This window comes from Battus philenor, unplaced genomic scaffold, assembly GCF_028537555.1.
Source record: "Battus philenor isolate CCGP_79_NKW_IND1 unplaced genomic scaffold, ilBatPhil1.0.hap1 SCAF_8, whole genome shotgun sequence".
NCBI lineage: Eukaryota > Metazoa > Arthropoda > Insecta > Lepidoptera > Papilionidae > Battus > Battus philenor.
Genome location: NW_027181748.1, coordinates 7,620,371 through 7,637,014, shown reverse-complemented (window position 1 = coordinate 7,637,014; position 16,644 = coordinate 7,620,371). Strand labels below are relative to the sequence as shown.

The following is a 16,644-nucleotide window of genomic DNA, read 5'->3' as shown; positions in this document are numbered from 1 at the left end:
TTTAAAGTTTTATAAGATATTATGATTGTAGCTATCCAAGAAATTTAGATAAAATTAGTTTAAATATTTAGTTTTTAGATAAAAGTGAAATGTGATGGTTATGACCTGTTTATTAATTAGATAATTTTTTTAGTCCATCACTTTTTATTATTGGCATTGGTGTTAATTATTAATGTGTAGATTTATAAGTAACTTTTTTATTAGAATTTTCGTTGGCTAAATATTAGATTTTTTCCCTGTTTTTCCAATAATGCGTTTGGAAAACAAAACAAAAAGAGAAAATCTGCAAAGAAAGTAGCCCTATAAATTGGTGGTCATAAAGTCACAGTGACAGCTATTATTTTCTAGTGTCAGCTGTCACTTTGATTTGTGACAACGAACAAGTACATGAAGTACATATGGAACAAATTATGTCACTAAATCTGGTTCGTTAAGGACTGTATTTATGCCATTAATGAACCAAGTTATGTCTAATTTATCGATACCTTACTTTTTTAATTAGAAGCAATAAAAATGTATGGAATTCGTATTCTGCCCAGGGTATGTTTGTTGTCTTATTTGTAAATTTTTTTTAAATCCAATACCTAGAAATAAAAAGCAGCAAACATTTTAAGAAACTGAAACTTTTCAGATTTTGCGACTACAACGACCTTCAACGTTTTTTAATATACATTTGGCCAAACCGTTTGTTTTAATAGACAATGACGAATATTCAAGGAAATATAGTTCAGTAGCAGTAGAAGATAGTTATATTAAGAAATTCATGAACGCTGTTGGTTGGATGGATCAATCAAGAACGGTTAGAGAAATCAACTATTTTTAATAGTTTATTTGACAATCGAAATATGGTGTGTCATATTGCACACTAAGATTACTTTTTGGCACCTAAAATTATTAAAATTCTTTTTCAATTAAGACATATATTTATTGAAGATCTTTTAAAGCAATTTACATTTACTCATTTTATTATATTGTGCAATTGTGAGTCAGTCACAATAATGTATAAAATTTATGAGTTGTTTCCCTGCAGGTAAATAGATTTATCACCAAAATCACTAAAAAACCTATTACAAAAATTCTTATACTTTATATGTGAATTAAAAAGGTATAATTTTATGCATACAAATGTTGTAATAATATAGTATTGAAGGAAGACTGATCTTGTTTGTTTTTATGAAATAATGTATTTAACATCTTTTAATTTATGTTAATAATTAAATTATTTTGACAGATACCAATATCATTGTGTCAGCTGATACACTACCATTGCAAGTCATAGTCATCACCTAAAAATCCATATGATAACTGGTATGCTGCATACCCAGCAACTTCCCATAGCCTTGATTATGTTATAAAAAACACCTATTTGGAGGACCTACCCATTGATAAATATACTCCTTAAGAACTATATCAATATTAGATTTTCAAATTCCTCAAAGAAAATTAATAATCATTTGTTTTGTAGTAGTTTTGTAGCTAAATACTACTTACTTGTTCAGCCCACAAGTTTTGTTTCAATATTAAATAATAACAATAATGGTAATATTATATAGTTCAAGCTAAATACAACTTATATACTATCATCTCATCAAAACAATTTGGACATTACCATATTGAATTTTATTGCTTAAGTTACCCTAACTACATTCCAAAAATGAATAGGAATGAAATATTTAATGAAATAGCTTTTCTTTCCTGGAGAGTACACAGGTATTGTGCGGTGTTACATGTTCAATGGATCGAAATAAAATAAACTACTCATTAGATGTTAATGTTATAACATTTTAGACATAAGGGTAAAAATAAAGTTTGTTGGACTAGTTATTGAGAATGTTAATTTTCCAAAATATTACAAAAATCACCTTCCTTATCAACTTTTAATTTAGTTATTCTAATGAAACAAAGTAACAATTATACAAAAAAAATTCAATAATAAGTATGTTTAACCCCTTAACCTACGAGTTAGATTCGAAGATGTTGGGCCGAAATTGTATGCAAGCTCGTGCAACGTGAGTCATTCGCACGACTTGTGTAACATGCTGATCGGGCCAATCGTAAACATAACGGACATTTTGTATTTTGCATTTTTGTATAAATAAACATTTTGTAATAAACAATTATTGCATTAGACTGTAATTGCATATCAAATATTCCACCTAATTTTCACTATTCACTGGCCCGACCATCCTACGCGGGCTATGCCCGTAATGTTCACTTCTGGCCCGACCATCGTACGCGGGCTATGGCCGTAATATTTACATTTGGCTCGATCACCGTACGCGGGCTATGCCCGTAATATTTATGTTTGACCCGACCATGGTACGCGGGCTCTGCCCGTCATTGTAGGTTAAGGGGTTAAAGGTAAAAGTACTAAAAACCATTTGGGCTTTGATATTTTATTAATTGTCTTATAGTGTAACCAAAAAAACTAGTGTTTAATATTAGAATTGTTATTTTCTTTTTTCCTTCAGCGTTTGAAATTGACTGGTTATTTCCTATATGAATCTGTACCTGACAAAGTGGCATATCACGAATGGTTTGAAAAGTTGGACCTACCAGATACTTTTGCCTCATGGTTTACAATAACAGAACTTCATGTATGGTTAATATTGGTTCGGTACATGGCTGAAGATATAACATCGATTACAAATGATAAGAAGAAATATGTAAAAGGAGAAGGCCATTTTGTAAGGAATTGTGTTATTGAAGCTCTGTGGGCTGATGTTGGAAACAGAATAAAGCTTTTAGAGGTAAGTAAATTTACATATATTAACCTTTTGAATGTAATCCAAACATCAAGAAACATTATTATTAACACATACATTGTATCAAAATATCCAATTCATGTTTTTTAAGTAGTGATTGATATCTTTGATAAAATGTGATGAAATTGTTGTGATATAATACGAAATATTGTAAAGCCTTTTAATTCTTTTATCCACTGACAAGATTAAAAACTTTAATTGCCTGAATATTCAGGTCATTCATCAACAAAAAGCTTTAACGCTTTTACATTTTTTTCATTATACCCACCTGTATAAAGTAATCACTATGAAAAAATTACTTTGGATATTTAGTAATCCTAATTTCTAAAATGATCTTTCTTACTATATTATCATTACATTGTTTATTATTTTTTGATACTTGTGAATCCATTGGTTTTTGGATAGGATATATTAATTGACAGCAAATGATTCATATGATCAGCCCCTTTGAAGCTTTCATACCTATTACCAGACAACCAGTAAACATATATATGTATATATATATATATATAAATATATATATATATATATGTATAGATATATGTACATATATATAAATAATATGTATATATTGACTTTTCTGTGACTGCTTTGACTGAATATATATTAAAATAATTCAAAATAACTTTATTTAATTGGTATTTACATCAGCATTGAATCATTGACTATTTTAACTTTTTAAGTATTAAGCTACCAGCGGCTCGGAACGGTATTCTGTTGTGAAAAGCCAGGCAGATACTCAATACTTGCTCTTTTAAATGAAATTTGACAATTTAACAATATCAAATAACTAAAAACTCTTAAATGTTATAATAGGATTTATTTAATATTATACTCTTAATTTTGGATTTAAAACTTAGGAAAGTAAGGTTCAAAATATCGTGTGGGACTAACTTTTTTTTCGAATGTGTTTATTTTTATTTCTTGTATTCATACATCTGTTACTATTTTTGATTTTAAATCAAGGCGCATGAATAATATGTTACTAGAATGTATTGTGAATAACTGTTAGAATACCAATATTTTTAAAAATATGTGTCAGAAAATCTCTGTCTTAGTTATAAATTAAATATGTCTATGGAATATTTTCAAAGTGCCATATACAATTCCGGACACTATACCATCTTTTTATGTATTAATTATACTTTTCATTGCAGGGAGCCAATCCCGCTATAGCTAGAAAACAAGTAAATGAACTATCGGAACAGTTCCAAGCAGCACTTGTTGCTTATGATGAAGGTTTAAGTGATGATAGAATTATGGCTTCAGCGATTTGGAGGAGGTTTTATTGTCTTTCAAATGATGTAGAAGCAGAGAATATTGAAAGAATTGTTCATTTCATTAGGCACCAGGTACAAACTATGATTATTAAATATTAGTACATTAAATGCCATTTTTTATTATTTTTACACATAGGGGCAATTATCGCTCGAACAGATGGTAGATCCGTCTTGACGTCAATAAAATATGTATGTATTTAATGGATTCAGGCGTTACATTGCGGAAGTCCATCCTAAATAAGAAAGGACCAATATCTAGCCACCTCCGCACATGCAGTGGTTGTCGTGCATGAAAGTGCACCGCCCGCCAGTGTTTAGCACTAATCTGTGTAGCAACTCCTGGGGATGCCCCGTGTAGGGGTGAAACACGTGTTGAGTGAATTTACGGTGGCGGTTGTGTAGTTTGCATTGTCTGTCGCATGCGCATTTACGGGCGGGCTGGCGGGCGGTGCACTTTCATGCACGACAACCACTGCATGTGCGGAGGTGGCTAGATATTGGTCCTTTCTTAAATATGTATGTGGTTAAAGGATTTTTAATTTGAAACATTTACAAATAAAAATGCATGTTCCCATCTTAAGGTGCCAGCAGTTGTTTATTACTTTATTAAGTACATGTTCGTCGTCTTTAAAATTCTCACAATATAGTTTAAACTTATATGTAGGGGTAGTGTCTTTTTGTACCAAATTTTGTCCTTAATTTAAATTTTCTATATATAAATTTTCAACTATTAGTGTTACCACAAACTATTATATTATATACCTTTATGTTATACATAATTATTATTTTAATGTTTTATATGTAACATATATTTTTCAGATTTCAGAACTTGATAAAATATCAAGCAAAGATTTAAAATGGAAACCAGTGTTTACATGGCTAAGTATAAATGATCACTAACTAGAAAAAAGGAATAATACTCTGAATAACAGTGTTATGACCAGCGAAAATTGTTATTTATTGTTTTTAAATGAAATAAATAATTTAATTTGCATTGCTTTTTGAATAAAATTTGTGACGGAGTTCGTCACATTTTTGGCTTTCCCATAGAACAGTCGTTACAGTTTTGCACAGATTATTCAACTTGCAGTCGTAATTGCAAAATGGCCACCTTTTGTCACTCAACTTTGAAAAATAGGCTGAATACAAATCTAGCAAATTGCGGTCTGTGGTTACCATTCGATGGACTAAATTGTCCATAGATGTAGGACTTAAATCGGGAAGCCCAAAATTATTCTTCATGTCGTACAATTGAAACCAATGTGGGCGACGGTTGGGGGTCAAGTTTGCTTCTGTGAGATTATAAACGTAACTCTCAATTCTGTGCGGCATCTGAAAAATAAAAGCGACGGTTGTTTTTAGTCAAAATGCAGGAATACTAGTAGTTTTAAAAAAATTATTGTAATAAAATTCATGAGCTAACAGATCACTGTGAAACGACTTTATAAATATCCAGAAAGTTTTGTAGAATTTATCGCCTTTCAGGTATCCCTATGCCTAAGCCTCTAAAATGGACACCGGGGACGTAACTAATAAGGTAGTCCAATCAAAGAAGCGCAAAAAGCGCTCCTCACTTGCCACGTCAACGGTCGCAGTCGGTGGCTTCTATTCTATCCACTCCGCGCCGAGAACCAAGTCCAGCAGCACCCGAGACCAAATCGTCACGCACTGGTCCTTCCTATCCGTTGGGATGAAACAAACAACCCCGCCAATTTATATTGACACGACCGAAAAGTGAGCAACATTTTGATTTCCCATGACGAATTAACATAAACCTGTCGCAACGTCGTCAACCTAGACATATAGGTTCAGCTCGAGAAGGCTGTCGACTTTAGAACTGTCATGCGCTTCATGCATCGCTCCTGTAGGATAGAGTACTTCACGCGGTATTAAAGTATATCTCACGGGAAATAACCGAGGAGGAGACCATTCCAATTAGTCTCCAGGTTAATGAACCAGAGGAAGCGCATTCCCTTCAATCTGCTCCAGGTCACCCTAGAAAAGAGTACAGAGATTAAAGAGATTTTTTCTCTGCGCACTATCCCCATGTAAAACGAAATTTCCAAACCAATTTGAAAACGGCCATCTATATGGCCACTATGGTGGCCATCTATGTGCCTAGGCAACCACAGCTCCCTAGATTGTCCTCGTCCCAAAAACCAATATTTGTTGCCGTCGTTCGAGCCTCCGACCTGCTTCCTCTGTGAACCAAAGGACTTTTGGCCAATTGCTATGGTACTACAACGACGCCCAAACCGCGTCAGGACCCGCCCTCTTTCGTCACGGCACTTCAATCGCGGACGCCTCAAGTCCCGGCACCCACATCTTTCTTTCCTCTTTTGTCAGCGTGGTAATGAACGGCCGCACCAGTGACCACGCCTGCAGCAAGTGTGCAGTGTCTAATTTGACTCCTGAAGTCGCACCACTTGAGGCGTATAAACTACCTTTCCCGTCTGAATCGAACTGCAATTATATGCGTTAACTCCAGCGTGAAACTAAAGAGCGCATCGCCCAAGTTCGGAACGGATGATATGACACTATCTCTGAAATCAAACCGTCACAAAAACATGCCCAACTATATCGCCCCTCGCACCTGAATAATCCGACTCTGGCCTTGCTCGACTCGATCGGCTGAAAGCCTGGTCGACAGCCCGGAGGAACAATGCCCTTTCGACCTCCTACCCGTGGGTCCGAATCACCTCTTAAAAGTGGACCGTGGAGTAAAAAAGCGCTTCCAGGACCCCAAACATTCGGCCACGTGATAATAAATTGAGGATGTCATCCACAATTTACGCCCGCATAGAGTGCCGGGCTCTGATGGTATACCAATAAGGTGACCTCCTCCTGAACAACACAATCCAGATTCTAGTTCTTGTTTTTAACGCAGTCATAACCTACGGAGCGTTGATATATTTCTATCATCATAATATTTTACGATAATATAAATACGTACATAAGAATTGTTAAATGTTACTATCTTGTAGTTCAAGTTGTAATTCGTGTACGTCGTAGCACATCCCACTCCCCATGCCATATTGATAGGTTTTGTAGGTTCAGTCAAGTTGTAGAATATCTTAAATTCATCTGAATGCACGTGTCCATTAAATTCTGCGGCAATTGTCGATGAAAATCTGTATAAACATAAAATATTTAAAGAAAAGTGGAACATCGCTTCGTCGGATTATAGTAGTTTTCTTAAAAATTAAATATATTAGGTTTTATATATTGACTTAAGAGAAAAACGGATGTCCTATGCCTGAAATAACGATGATGAAGAAAATCAACGAGATACGTGTAAAACAGATAAGAAATAGTAATTTAATTTTTTAAATTGATATAAAATTGTTTTATCCAACAACGATAAGGTCCATCACAAAGTGTATTTTGTAAATAAATAAACTTCGATTTAGACAGTGAAGACATTTATCTTGTACGAACAAGGTCGTCGGAAGACGCTTGATGGAAATCTATGAGAGAGTTATATATCCATCAGTAGGGGTCCTTCAGCTGAAATGATAAAGATGATACAATGGTATGTTAATCATTACTAACCTATTAACAATTCTGTTATATTCTCTTGTCCAAACATATGCTAAATCATGCACTCCAGGCGGAATATGAGTCAAAATATGAACTTTTTCCCCAGCTAATTCTGCTTTATGAAGCTCTTGTACCAGCCAATCTAAGTGGCGTTTTGGTTCTAAAGGATCATATACTAACCACCTGAAAAGATAAACGTTGTAATAACAAATTTATTAAAAACGTATTTAAAAAATTTAAATCATGATTACTTTGTTAATTTTGATCAGATCTGACGCAGCAGAACGGCATTTAATATGTTACAAAAAATTCCCCATTTTAAATAAAAAAAAAAAAACAAAAGGCTCATATGTTTCATATTGTGTTATGATGAAATTTTCGTTATATGTTTTAAAATCATCTGTCCACAATCAATAGAACAGAATTTGGAATAGGATATAATTAAAATTTTCTGAAACGGTTATATAAAAAACGATAAATCGTCTATAATATTTGTGCAAAAGTTTTACAACTAAAACCTTTTTGGTTGTATTAACGTATCTGGTCGGTAGTGACCGTTAAGTAAAAAAAATAATGAGAACAAATTTTTTGTTTTCCGCATATTACGCTTATAAAAGTTGTATTACTAATATTAAAAATCATTTATGTGTTGTGTTACTACAATCGATCAACTGATTTTGCACGTAAATCAATAATTAGCCTAATCTACTAAAATGTTAGTGTTCCACCATGTTCATATAAATTTAAACTTATATATACATACCAGTTATATTTATAAGCAGTATTGCTATTAAGCGAAATAACTCTTAACCCGGGTCTAACTATTCTTGAGAAATCCCCTCTTATTCTCATTGTTTCTTTGGCTTCATCTGTTAAATAATAATCCCATTTTTTTATTAAGGCCTCATATAACCATGTGGTATTTAACTTTGGTTCCTTTATCGTAGGCGGAGCAAATCTGTAATGAGAGAGAGAATCATTTGTTTTACACACACAAGCTACGCTACGCTGCCCCTTCCGCCGCCCGCAAAATATACGTTATATACCATATTGATACTCTAACTATTCTTGAGTAAATAATTATTGATATTTGAAAATATTATTGATACTCTAACTAGTCTTGATCTAAAATCTCGTGTTAGCACAATAAGTTAAGAATCCAGTGGACAGTATGTCTTACTAATTCGTCTATCCTCAAAAAGTTTAAAATTCAAACTATCTATAGCTTGCTTGCGTATAACCTTCAAATACTTCGTCAAAATTGAACAGAGGAACTCTAAAAATGGCTAGAGGAAGGTCACATACTCGCTGGACTAGTGCAGTTGCAAAGGCGTCATCGGCTCTATATATATTTCCAGAAACGGAAAAGCATATAGAAAAATGGCAGCGGAGACTGAAATGACTGGACACAAGTCTCAGTCAGGAAACGACAAAGATATACGTTATAAAAATTCTCATATATAAAAGGTTACTAAAGAGCCCCCGATAGTATCCTACAAGTGAAATCAATCATACAATTCGTATCTTTCAGGAGAATTTTATTCTCAAGCATCAATATTGTTGCAAACTGTATAGTAAATACTAACTGGTTTGTCGGCTGCGATTCGTGATTTCCAATTGCTGGAACAATTGTTACATTTTCTCCAAATGTTTTTCGCATTTTGTTAATTAAATATGAATGTATTTCATTAATTGTTGCATATGAAGTTTCCCAGACACCATGATCTATTGTGTCTCCTATGTAATATACAACATCAAACTGCAAATATAGGAAACATTTTGTAGAAATTATTTTTAAATTTAAAAATTATCACTGAAAAATATATTACAATTATATCATAGTATTACTCACTTGATGGGCAGACGCCATTCTTTCAATGACATCGTCGAACGCCCATTTCGGTGTGTCGCAATTTCTGTAATCACCCCAGTATCCGGCCGGTTCAACATTTCGCGAAAGTTTAGCTTTTAAACGATTCTTAATGCGACTTTCTTTAATTCTTGGAACGTCATTCAAATCAAGCAGTGTGTCATTACCGACAGTAATTACACTGGGTTCAATTATCGCGTCATCGGGGGTATCTCTTGCCCCGATTGAGCTTTGCTTCTGTCCTATTCTGCAACAGGTTGGCTCGTCACATTCAGCTACTCCAAATGCTTCATATAAAGGATCTATATGAGCGTCCGTTATTACAGCTATCGTAAGAGGACTTTGCTCGATATTTGGAAGCTGTAACATTTGACTTCGTTAATTGATGTTTCTCTTAAGCTTTATTAGTAATAGGTGAGTTAAAAATCCATGTAACACAAGGTGCTGCCCTAACAAATTTAAAAAATATTTATGAAGTCTTACTTTATTATCTTGCAATTTCTCAGGTAATTCAACTTCCCAATCGAATCTTGAGTCATTGTAACTGCAAAAGTTAGGATTATCAGCCCTTTGTAAAACCAAACCACAGAAGTTTCTCGGTGTTGCTTGTGGCGTATGCTTGATGATGTAAGTAATGATGTGCTGTAAAAAACTTTAAATTAAAAACTTCTAAACTAGAAATTGAAATATAGGCGGCAGATTTTTTAAAACTTTATTATTTTGTTACGTTAGTTATCAAATAAATACTTTTAAAATGATCATCTTCATTAATATTTTTAGCTACGACTCCTACGGCTGATCTACATACAGCTATGGAAGTACGCAGGTATCCCCATTGTATGTACAATAGGACCGGTTAAGAGTAGAGCATCTAGCGTCTTCTAAAGACCTAACAAAGTCTGTTCATTATACGTCTGGAAACCTTTCATGATATTATTACCGCAGATGTATGGAACAGCCATGCGGTTTTCATCACACATCGTAAATGAATTAAATGTAGGATAGAGTACTTCTCTCTATACCTAAAATTTTTATACAACATTTCTTCAAAAACCAAGTACATATAGTAATTTTTCTTTAACCTTTGAGATTAATCTGAAAAGTCGACCGTTATTTTTCTTCTGAAAGGTAATTAAGACTCTTTTCGAAGCTGAAACACTGTTTGTTAGAATTGAATAAATTATATCTCATGTAGTTAATCACATTAGAAACGCATATTGATAACAATAAAGCCCTTTATTTAGATCTTTCAAAGGGTTAATAACTAAGATTGAAATCTATAGTAACTTATAATTTATTTTTTATTAATTTTGGAAGAAAAGTTTGCGTGCCGGCAAAAGCCTCCTCCAACCGCTTCCATTCCATCGGACAAGTATATTGCTTATGTGAAAAAAGCTTAATTTTATTTTGCGTGGGTTAAAATGTAAGTTTAGGGAATAAATGAAAATACTCAACACAGTACTCGCAGATATTGTTAAATGAAGATTAGAAGTTATTTTTTTAAATGTTTCATTACATTAATATTCATAGCCGATAATACAAAAACAATATACTAACTAGATTCAGTGATATAGCTCCTTTGCAGACATTGTAGCTTTCGATCCCAAGTATAAAACATATGTTTGTCAAAGCTTCCGTTAATATTTCATCACTCGCGCCAACTTCAACCAATTCAAAAAGTCCTAAAAATGCACTACGACATATCAAACAATCGAGACTCTGAAACAAAATATTAAAAATGTTAACATATTATTTTTCATAGAGAAAGGTTTTGGTTAAAATCAAATAACGAAGTAAATGTATACGGATATATATACAAAGAAATGTTGTTTTAACACGTTTTTAAACACCATTCCGATGGGTGTTGATTGTGGTGGCAGGATATATCTGATTCTCATCACCGTTACTGTTGGACGTTCACAGCGAAACATAGGCTTCTCCCGTTAATTTTAAATAATACCAGTTGGAAGTGGCCTGTATCCAGCGTCTTGCGACCACCATAACAATGTCGAAAGACGATGTCCATCTTACGGTGTTTGCTATCCTATGCTCTCCTCTCCTGAACCTTTAAGTTTTAGCGGCCATCTGCCTTGCACGCTAAGTGGCCTACCCACCACCATTTCAGTTTGCCAAAGATAAAATAAAGCCTTTTTTATAAAGGATGGACATACAGACGCTACTAAGATTTTCTATATTGCTTCTAAATAGAAGTCTTATTATAAAATTATTAAATAATTTATTACTTACCGATCGGGCATTCGATTGACGTTCGTCTTCACTGGTAACGAACTTTGATCTTCGAAGTATTTCAAAAACATCGTTCTGTAATTTAGCTTCCGTAGTCGATAATAAATCGTTTTTCATATATTTCAAGAACACTTGCTCGACTTGATCTAGAAAACGTGGAATTAACACTTAAAATTTACTTATCAATCAATACGCAGATCCGTAGACGAACGACATAGCCCAACCGATTGGCAAGTTGAAGTAATAGTTAGCAGGCCAAATAGTACGCAGAACACACAGAGGCTCGCTGAGGCCTTAAAATTCTGGAGTGCATACCACCGACTCGCAAGCGCAAAGTAGAACGTCCACCCACAAAGTAAGTTTGTCCTTATTAAGGTCATCGGAAGGTGCTGGATGTAAGCCGCCTCCTACGGATCTTGTTAGAAATCTATGGTAGAAGCCTACCTTGAATAGTGAACGTTCTACATATAATTTGTCACATGAAAATGTTGGGATTGAAATTCACCATTATTGATATCCTCCACCTTTTATGTTATTTGAGTAAATAAGTTTTTATTCCTGGATAAAGCGCGACAATACTTCTAGAGGTCTGTTACACAATAACTTTTTCGCGCCTTTAACGTCATGTGATGAACATATAGTATGTAATGGAAATTAAGGTTAATGCGGATCATTTTATTATAATCGGTGAGAAAGTCACGAATATTTATATTTTTCTATTACATAGTACAGTCGATTCTCCCGAGTTGTTATCAATTTTGTACATGGTTTAAGACGTTGCCTTGTATCGTTTATCGTAAGATTATAATAATGCGGTGACATTATCTATAAATTCAACGTCAGGGTTTAATGTTTCACTTAATATTTAGTTTCATTTTGTCTGTGGGGATTTTCAGGTTATGCATGGTAAACATTATATATACAGTAATTAATACTAACCTAACCTAACCTAACCTTGGAACAAGGTAAATATTCATATGCATTTAAAAACCATTTAACATGTGCTTGTCGATGGTGTACTTATATTATAATGATTATCACCGATTAACATGACCATCATCATCACTTAAGAATTGCAAATTCTATTTTGATACAAATACATGGATTGTCACATTTCCCTATTGATCTTATTTATTTTTATAGCATATTTTATTGGCCTTTATTATTTATCAATGATAATCTAATCCTTAATGTTATAGATGTAGCAGTATTAACATTCAGGCTATCGAAGCAATGTAAATGACAACGGATGAAGGAACTAATACATTGACTCGAAAATTAGTTTATCTAATAAATATAACATAAACAATCAATGTACAGCCATTATTATTAATAAATACTTCCAATATTTATAGTACATTTCGTATTTAATTTTTTACATTTTGTGTAACGGCGAACTTATAGCGTACACATAAGCGTTCTCTACTAATCATCTAGACCAGGGGTGAGCAACCTTTTTTGGTCGGAGGGCCGCAGTTTCAAAAACAGTGGGCCATGAAAAAAAAAGTATATATTCAAGGTTCAAACCATATTCTAAACGTAATTTATGTTCGTAATCAACCGATTTACAACGAATTAAACACTTTTATTATCTTAAAAGTCTTGATTCTAGCCTTTTTTTTTTTAAAAATTAAAAAAAAATTTATATTTACTTGCCTCGAGGGCAGCGGGTTGCTCATCCCTGATCTAGACTAGTTTAGAGATAACAAGAAGGCAGGTGTGTAAATATCGTGATAGATAACATACAATACATAATAAATATTTTATTATCTAGTTAACGCTCTAAGTAGCACGTCCTGTTGTGAGCAGAAAGAATGGCCGCTAAGGCGTTAAGATTTTAGTGTGAAGACTAAGGATTAACAAGAGCAGCTTAAGTAAGTAAGTAAACCAGAGGAGGGAAACACAAAAGATGTTACAGTCCCCGGAAGACACTGGAGTCAATCCGCTTCCAGGCGACCCCATTGGAAATCTATAAGAATATATAAGACGCCTATTTCCAGCGATGTATGCCCTACGACTGAAATGATAATAAAAATGTAATTATATATAAATTATAGACACTATATAATATACAAGTTTGTAAGATAATTACGTAAATTCTTTCGCTTATCGGTCTCGAGCCTTCGTTTTTTACAGTAAATAGTGAAAAGATAATCTACAGATTAAATAAATATAGTTTATCTATTAATGTTTATATTCTATTATGTATAAATTTTCGGTTATAAAGGACCTTAAAAATAAAAAGTAGTATTTATGTACATAATGTAACGCATCTTCGGTTTAACACATTCCTTAAGATTAAATTTCAATTCAAAGCTTTCAATGAAAACGCCGACGAGAATACTTTGGGCACACTCCTAGCGTAATTAAAGACAAATGATTATAAATACACGTCAATTACTTACTTTACATATGATACATTACCTAGTCATCAATACAACATTTTTATCGATTTATTCATATTACTACTGTACGTCATGAGAAAAAGGCTTTCCATGTCTGTTCAAATTGATAGAAACTAGAATTAAATTGAGCTCCTCAATAAATGTAGCCTTGATTTTATAAAACATTCCTACCAAAGCTCCAAACGTTGACCACGTTTATCTGAAAATATCTCACAACGAACTCAGACTTTTTGGTGACCACTTTCACAAATTTATATGCTTTGAAATAAAAGTTAAAATACCTATAATACTATTTACATAATGTTCGTTGCACAGATTTATTTTTCTGCGTCGTATTTTATTCGGTCTTTCATCCAGAAGCTTTAGACCCCAGCGATCTTTGGTTCTATACGCTATGTGGTCTGTTCACTGCAATTTCCACACATTGCCCAGATATATCATACTGGATCTACATAATTAGTGTTTTTAAAATTTAAACTTACCAGGTCTAATGAGATTATTGGCGAAACTTGATGCCAGCATTAAAAAGAACGTAAAAAACGCTTTCATCTTTGCTGTACAACGTAACAGCCTGCTAAAACTAAACAGCTAACTGCTAAAATGATAGACAATAATATTCTTCAATAATTTATGCAAATAATTACTAAGCGTTTGCAAATAAATTATCCTTTAACCAACATTTTTAAAACATTACAGACAGAACCTAAGATCTGCTGCTGTCTAAAGCAGACCGTAAACTGATTTGAAAAAAAACTATCAGTTATTACTTGAACACTCTGCTATCGATTTATCAGTTTTTCTGATTACGTTTAAAGCGCAAGAGAAAATAATTTAAAGGTCAACACGTGAATTGTTTTTTTATTGAACTAGATTAGCGATAAGACTAATTTGCAGAGCGTGACTAACATTATTATTATTAGCAAATAATTAGGAATTTTATACTGAACATTCCATATGAATATTCCAGACATTCTTTTCAATGTTTATTCACATTTAACTATAGTACCTTCTTGTTCTTCTTTTCAGTGGATAGACGCCCACTGCAAGGAATAGACGAAAAGATCCCCACCGGTCTTGCGTTGCCTGCATTCAGCGACTTCCTGCAAGCTTAACTATGTCGCCGCTCCACCTAGTGGAGGGCTTACTCACGCCGCGTCTACCAGCTCGTGGTCACCACTCAAGAACCTTTCGGCCTCAACGGCCATCGGTTATGCGTGCCAACTGCCACTTCAGCCGAACAACTTTCGAGCTTCGTGGGTAATCTAGATTCTTCTATAGTATATAACTATCGTACTTAGATGCAATTTTGTTCAATAACTTTATGCCATCTTGTAAATAATGACATATTTCCGTTGCTGTACAAATTTTGGAAATTTTGTTAAAAAAAAATTGCAAGTGGTTTTATTAATTCTCTCTTGATGGTAACCTGACATTGCCTGGAGAATTCTAAAGATTCCGACACAAGTGTAAGATACGATAAAACGGTAATACTATATACCAGATACATACAATATCTTCTCCCAGCCAAAGTATTAATTTTCACTGTCTGTGCAATGTGTGTGGCTAGACCATTATAATTATGGAAAATCCTTTGTTATGATTATTTGCAGCCGTTATATCTCAGCTCCTAGTTAGATTCTCATTAGTTATTGACAGTAGAAATCATAATCGATGGTGGTATGACCGTCGGTAAAAACTCATTATAAACATTACCATTCCAATACCACCATACCAAAAGCATCACCTTATTGCGTTAACCCGGGTTATGCCAGTGAAGGCAGCATTTTTCGAATGGTTGCCCCAACTGTTTTGTGATCCATTATCAATACTTCAGCTACGTTGTAAATGCTGATATGGTTTCTTTTTTTTTTAAATGGCATCTATTTAATCCTTAACTGGGCAATCTTAAGTGAGGTGCATCTTTAATATCAAAATTCACGCATTTTTTTCGTTATTAGAGTTTGCCTACAGTTTGAATACAAGACAAATTGCAATTTCAATGACAGGTAACCTCAACATGCGCTAGGTTAGCAAATAATATTTTTTGAGAAAAAAAAAACAGATCAACTATTGATCTATTTGCATACATACTATACTAATTTAAAATGCTTAAGCCCACTTTGTAATATTCTGCATTAAGTCCATAAATGTCACAATTTTTTACGGCATGTGTTGCCTTTTTTCCTTTATTGAAGTAAAATTTTAAATTGTTTCGAATTTCTACATTAGATCCACTCATTTTAAAAGAACTAAACTAATGAAAACTATCTCAAAACAACATTTTACTAACTAGTTTCCTTTTTTAAAATGTAAACGTAATGAATATAGTACACTCAAAGATTTTATCACAAGTTTATAAATACTAATTGCGAAAAAGACTCCTCGACCTAATATATTGATAAAATATATAACAAATAGATAGCAGATTCAATTTTTATTTTTGTACATTTTAATGCATTTTGTGGTTACCTAGTATTCAAACTGCAATTATTAAACTTTGTATTTATGTGCAATATCGTAATTATTGCTGGCAACCC

General features: G+C 33.3%; 2 protein-coding genes across 2 annotated transcripts; one reads left to right on the top strand and one right to left on the bottom strand.

Annotated features, from left to right (window-relative positions):
• The first annotated feature begins 379 nt into the window (after positions 1-379).
• Uqcc1 (Ubiquinol-cytochrome c reductase complex assembly factor 1) lies at positions 380-5,039 on the top strand. The gene is made up of 5 exons (XM_068775131.1): positions 380-540; positions 632-799; positions 2,472-2,750; positions 3,923-4,117; positions 4,865-5,039. Exons 1-5 carry the CDS (start codon positions 514-516, stop codon positions 4,943-4,945), a joined length of 750 nt encoding a protein of 249 aa, XP_068631232.1. The 5' UTR covers positions 380-513; the 3' UTR covers positions 4,946-5,039.
• On the bottom strand, positions 4,587-14,808 carry LOC137931655 (sphingomyelin phosphodiesterase 1-like). Its single transcript, XM_068775129.1, has 10 exons — positions 14,590-14,808; positions 11,703-11,848; positions 11,013-11,174; positions 9,939-10,097; positions 9,438-9,815; positions 9,172-9,344; positions 8,349-8,543; positions 7,598-7,768; positions 6,999-7,176; positions 4,587-5,377 (listed from the first exon to the last, which is right to left on the bottom strand). The coding sequence occupies exons 1-10, from the start codon at positions 14,654-14,656 to the stop codon at positions 5,030-5,032; spliced, it is 1,977 nt and encodes a 658-aa protein (XP_068631230.1). The 5' UTR covers positions 14,657-14,808; the 3' UTR covers positions 4,587-5,029.
• Between the last annotated feature and the right edge of the window lie 1,836 nt (positions 14,809-16,644).

Bases quoted from the DNA above. Each gene is read 5' to 3' on its own strand.
- LOC137931655 (XM_068775129.1), bottom strand. From the start codon at position 14,656: ATGAAAGCGTTTTTTACGTTCTTTTTAATGCTGGCATCAAGTTTCGCC. The intron at 11,849-14,589 runs GTAAGTTTAAAT...CACGTTTTCTAG, and splicing joins CAATAATCTCATTAGACCTG to ATCAAGTCGAGCAAGTGTTC. The intron at 11,175-11,702 runs GTAAGTAATAAA...ATTTTGTTTCAG, and splicing joins GTCAATCGAATGCCCGATCG to AGTCTCGATTGTTTGATATG.
- Uqcc1 (XM_068775131.1), top strand. From the start codon at position 514: ATGTATGGAATTCGTATTCTGCCCAGG. The intron at 2,751-3,922 runs GTAAGTAAATTT...TTTTCATTGCAG, and splicing joins ACAGAATAAAGCTTTTAGAG to GGAGCCAATCCCGCTATAGC. The intron at 4,118-4,864 runs GTACAAACTATG...TATATTTTTCAG, and splicing joins TTCATTTCATTAGGCACCAG to ATTTCAGAACTTGATAAAAT.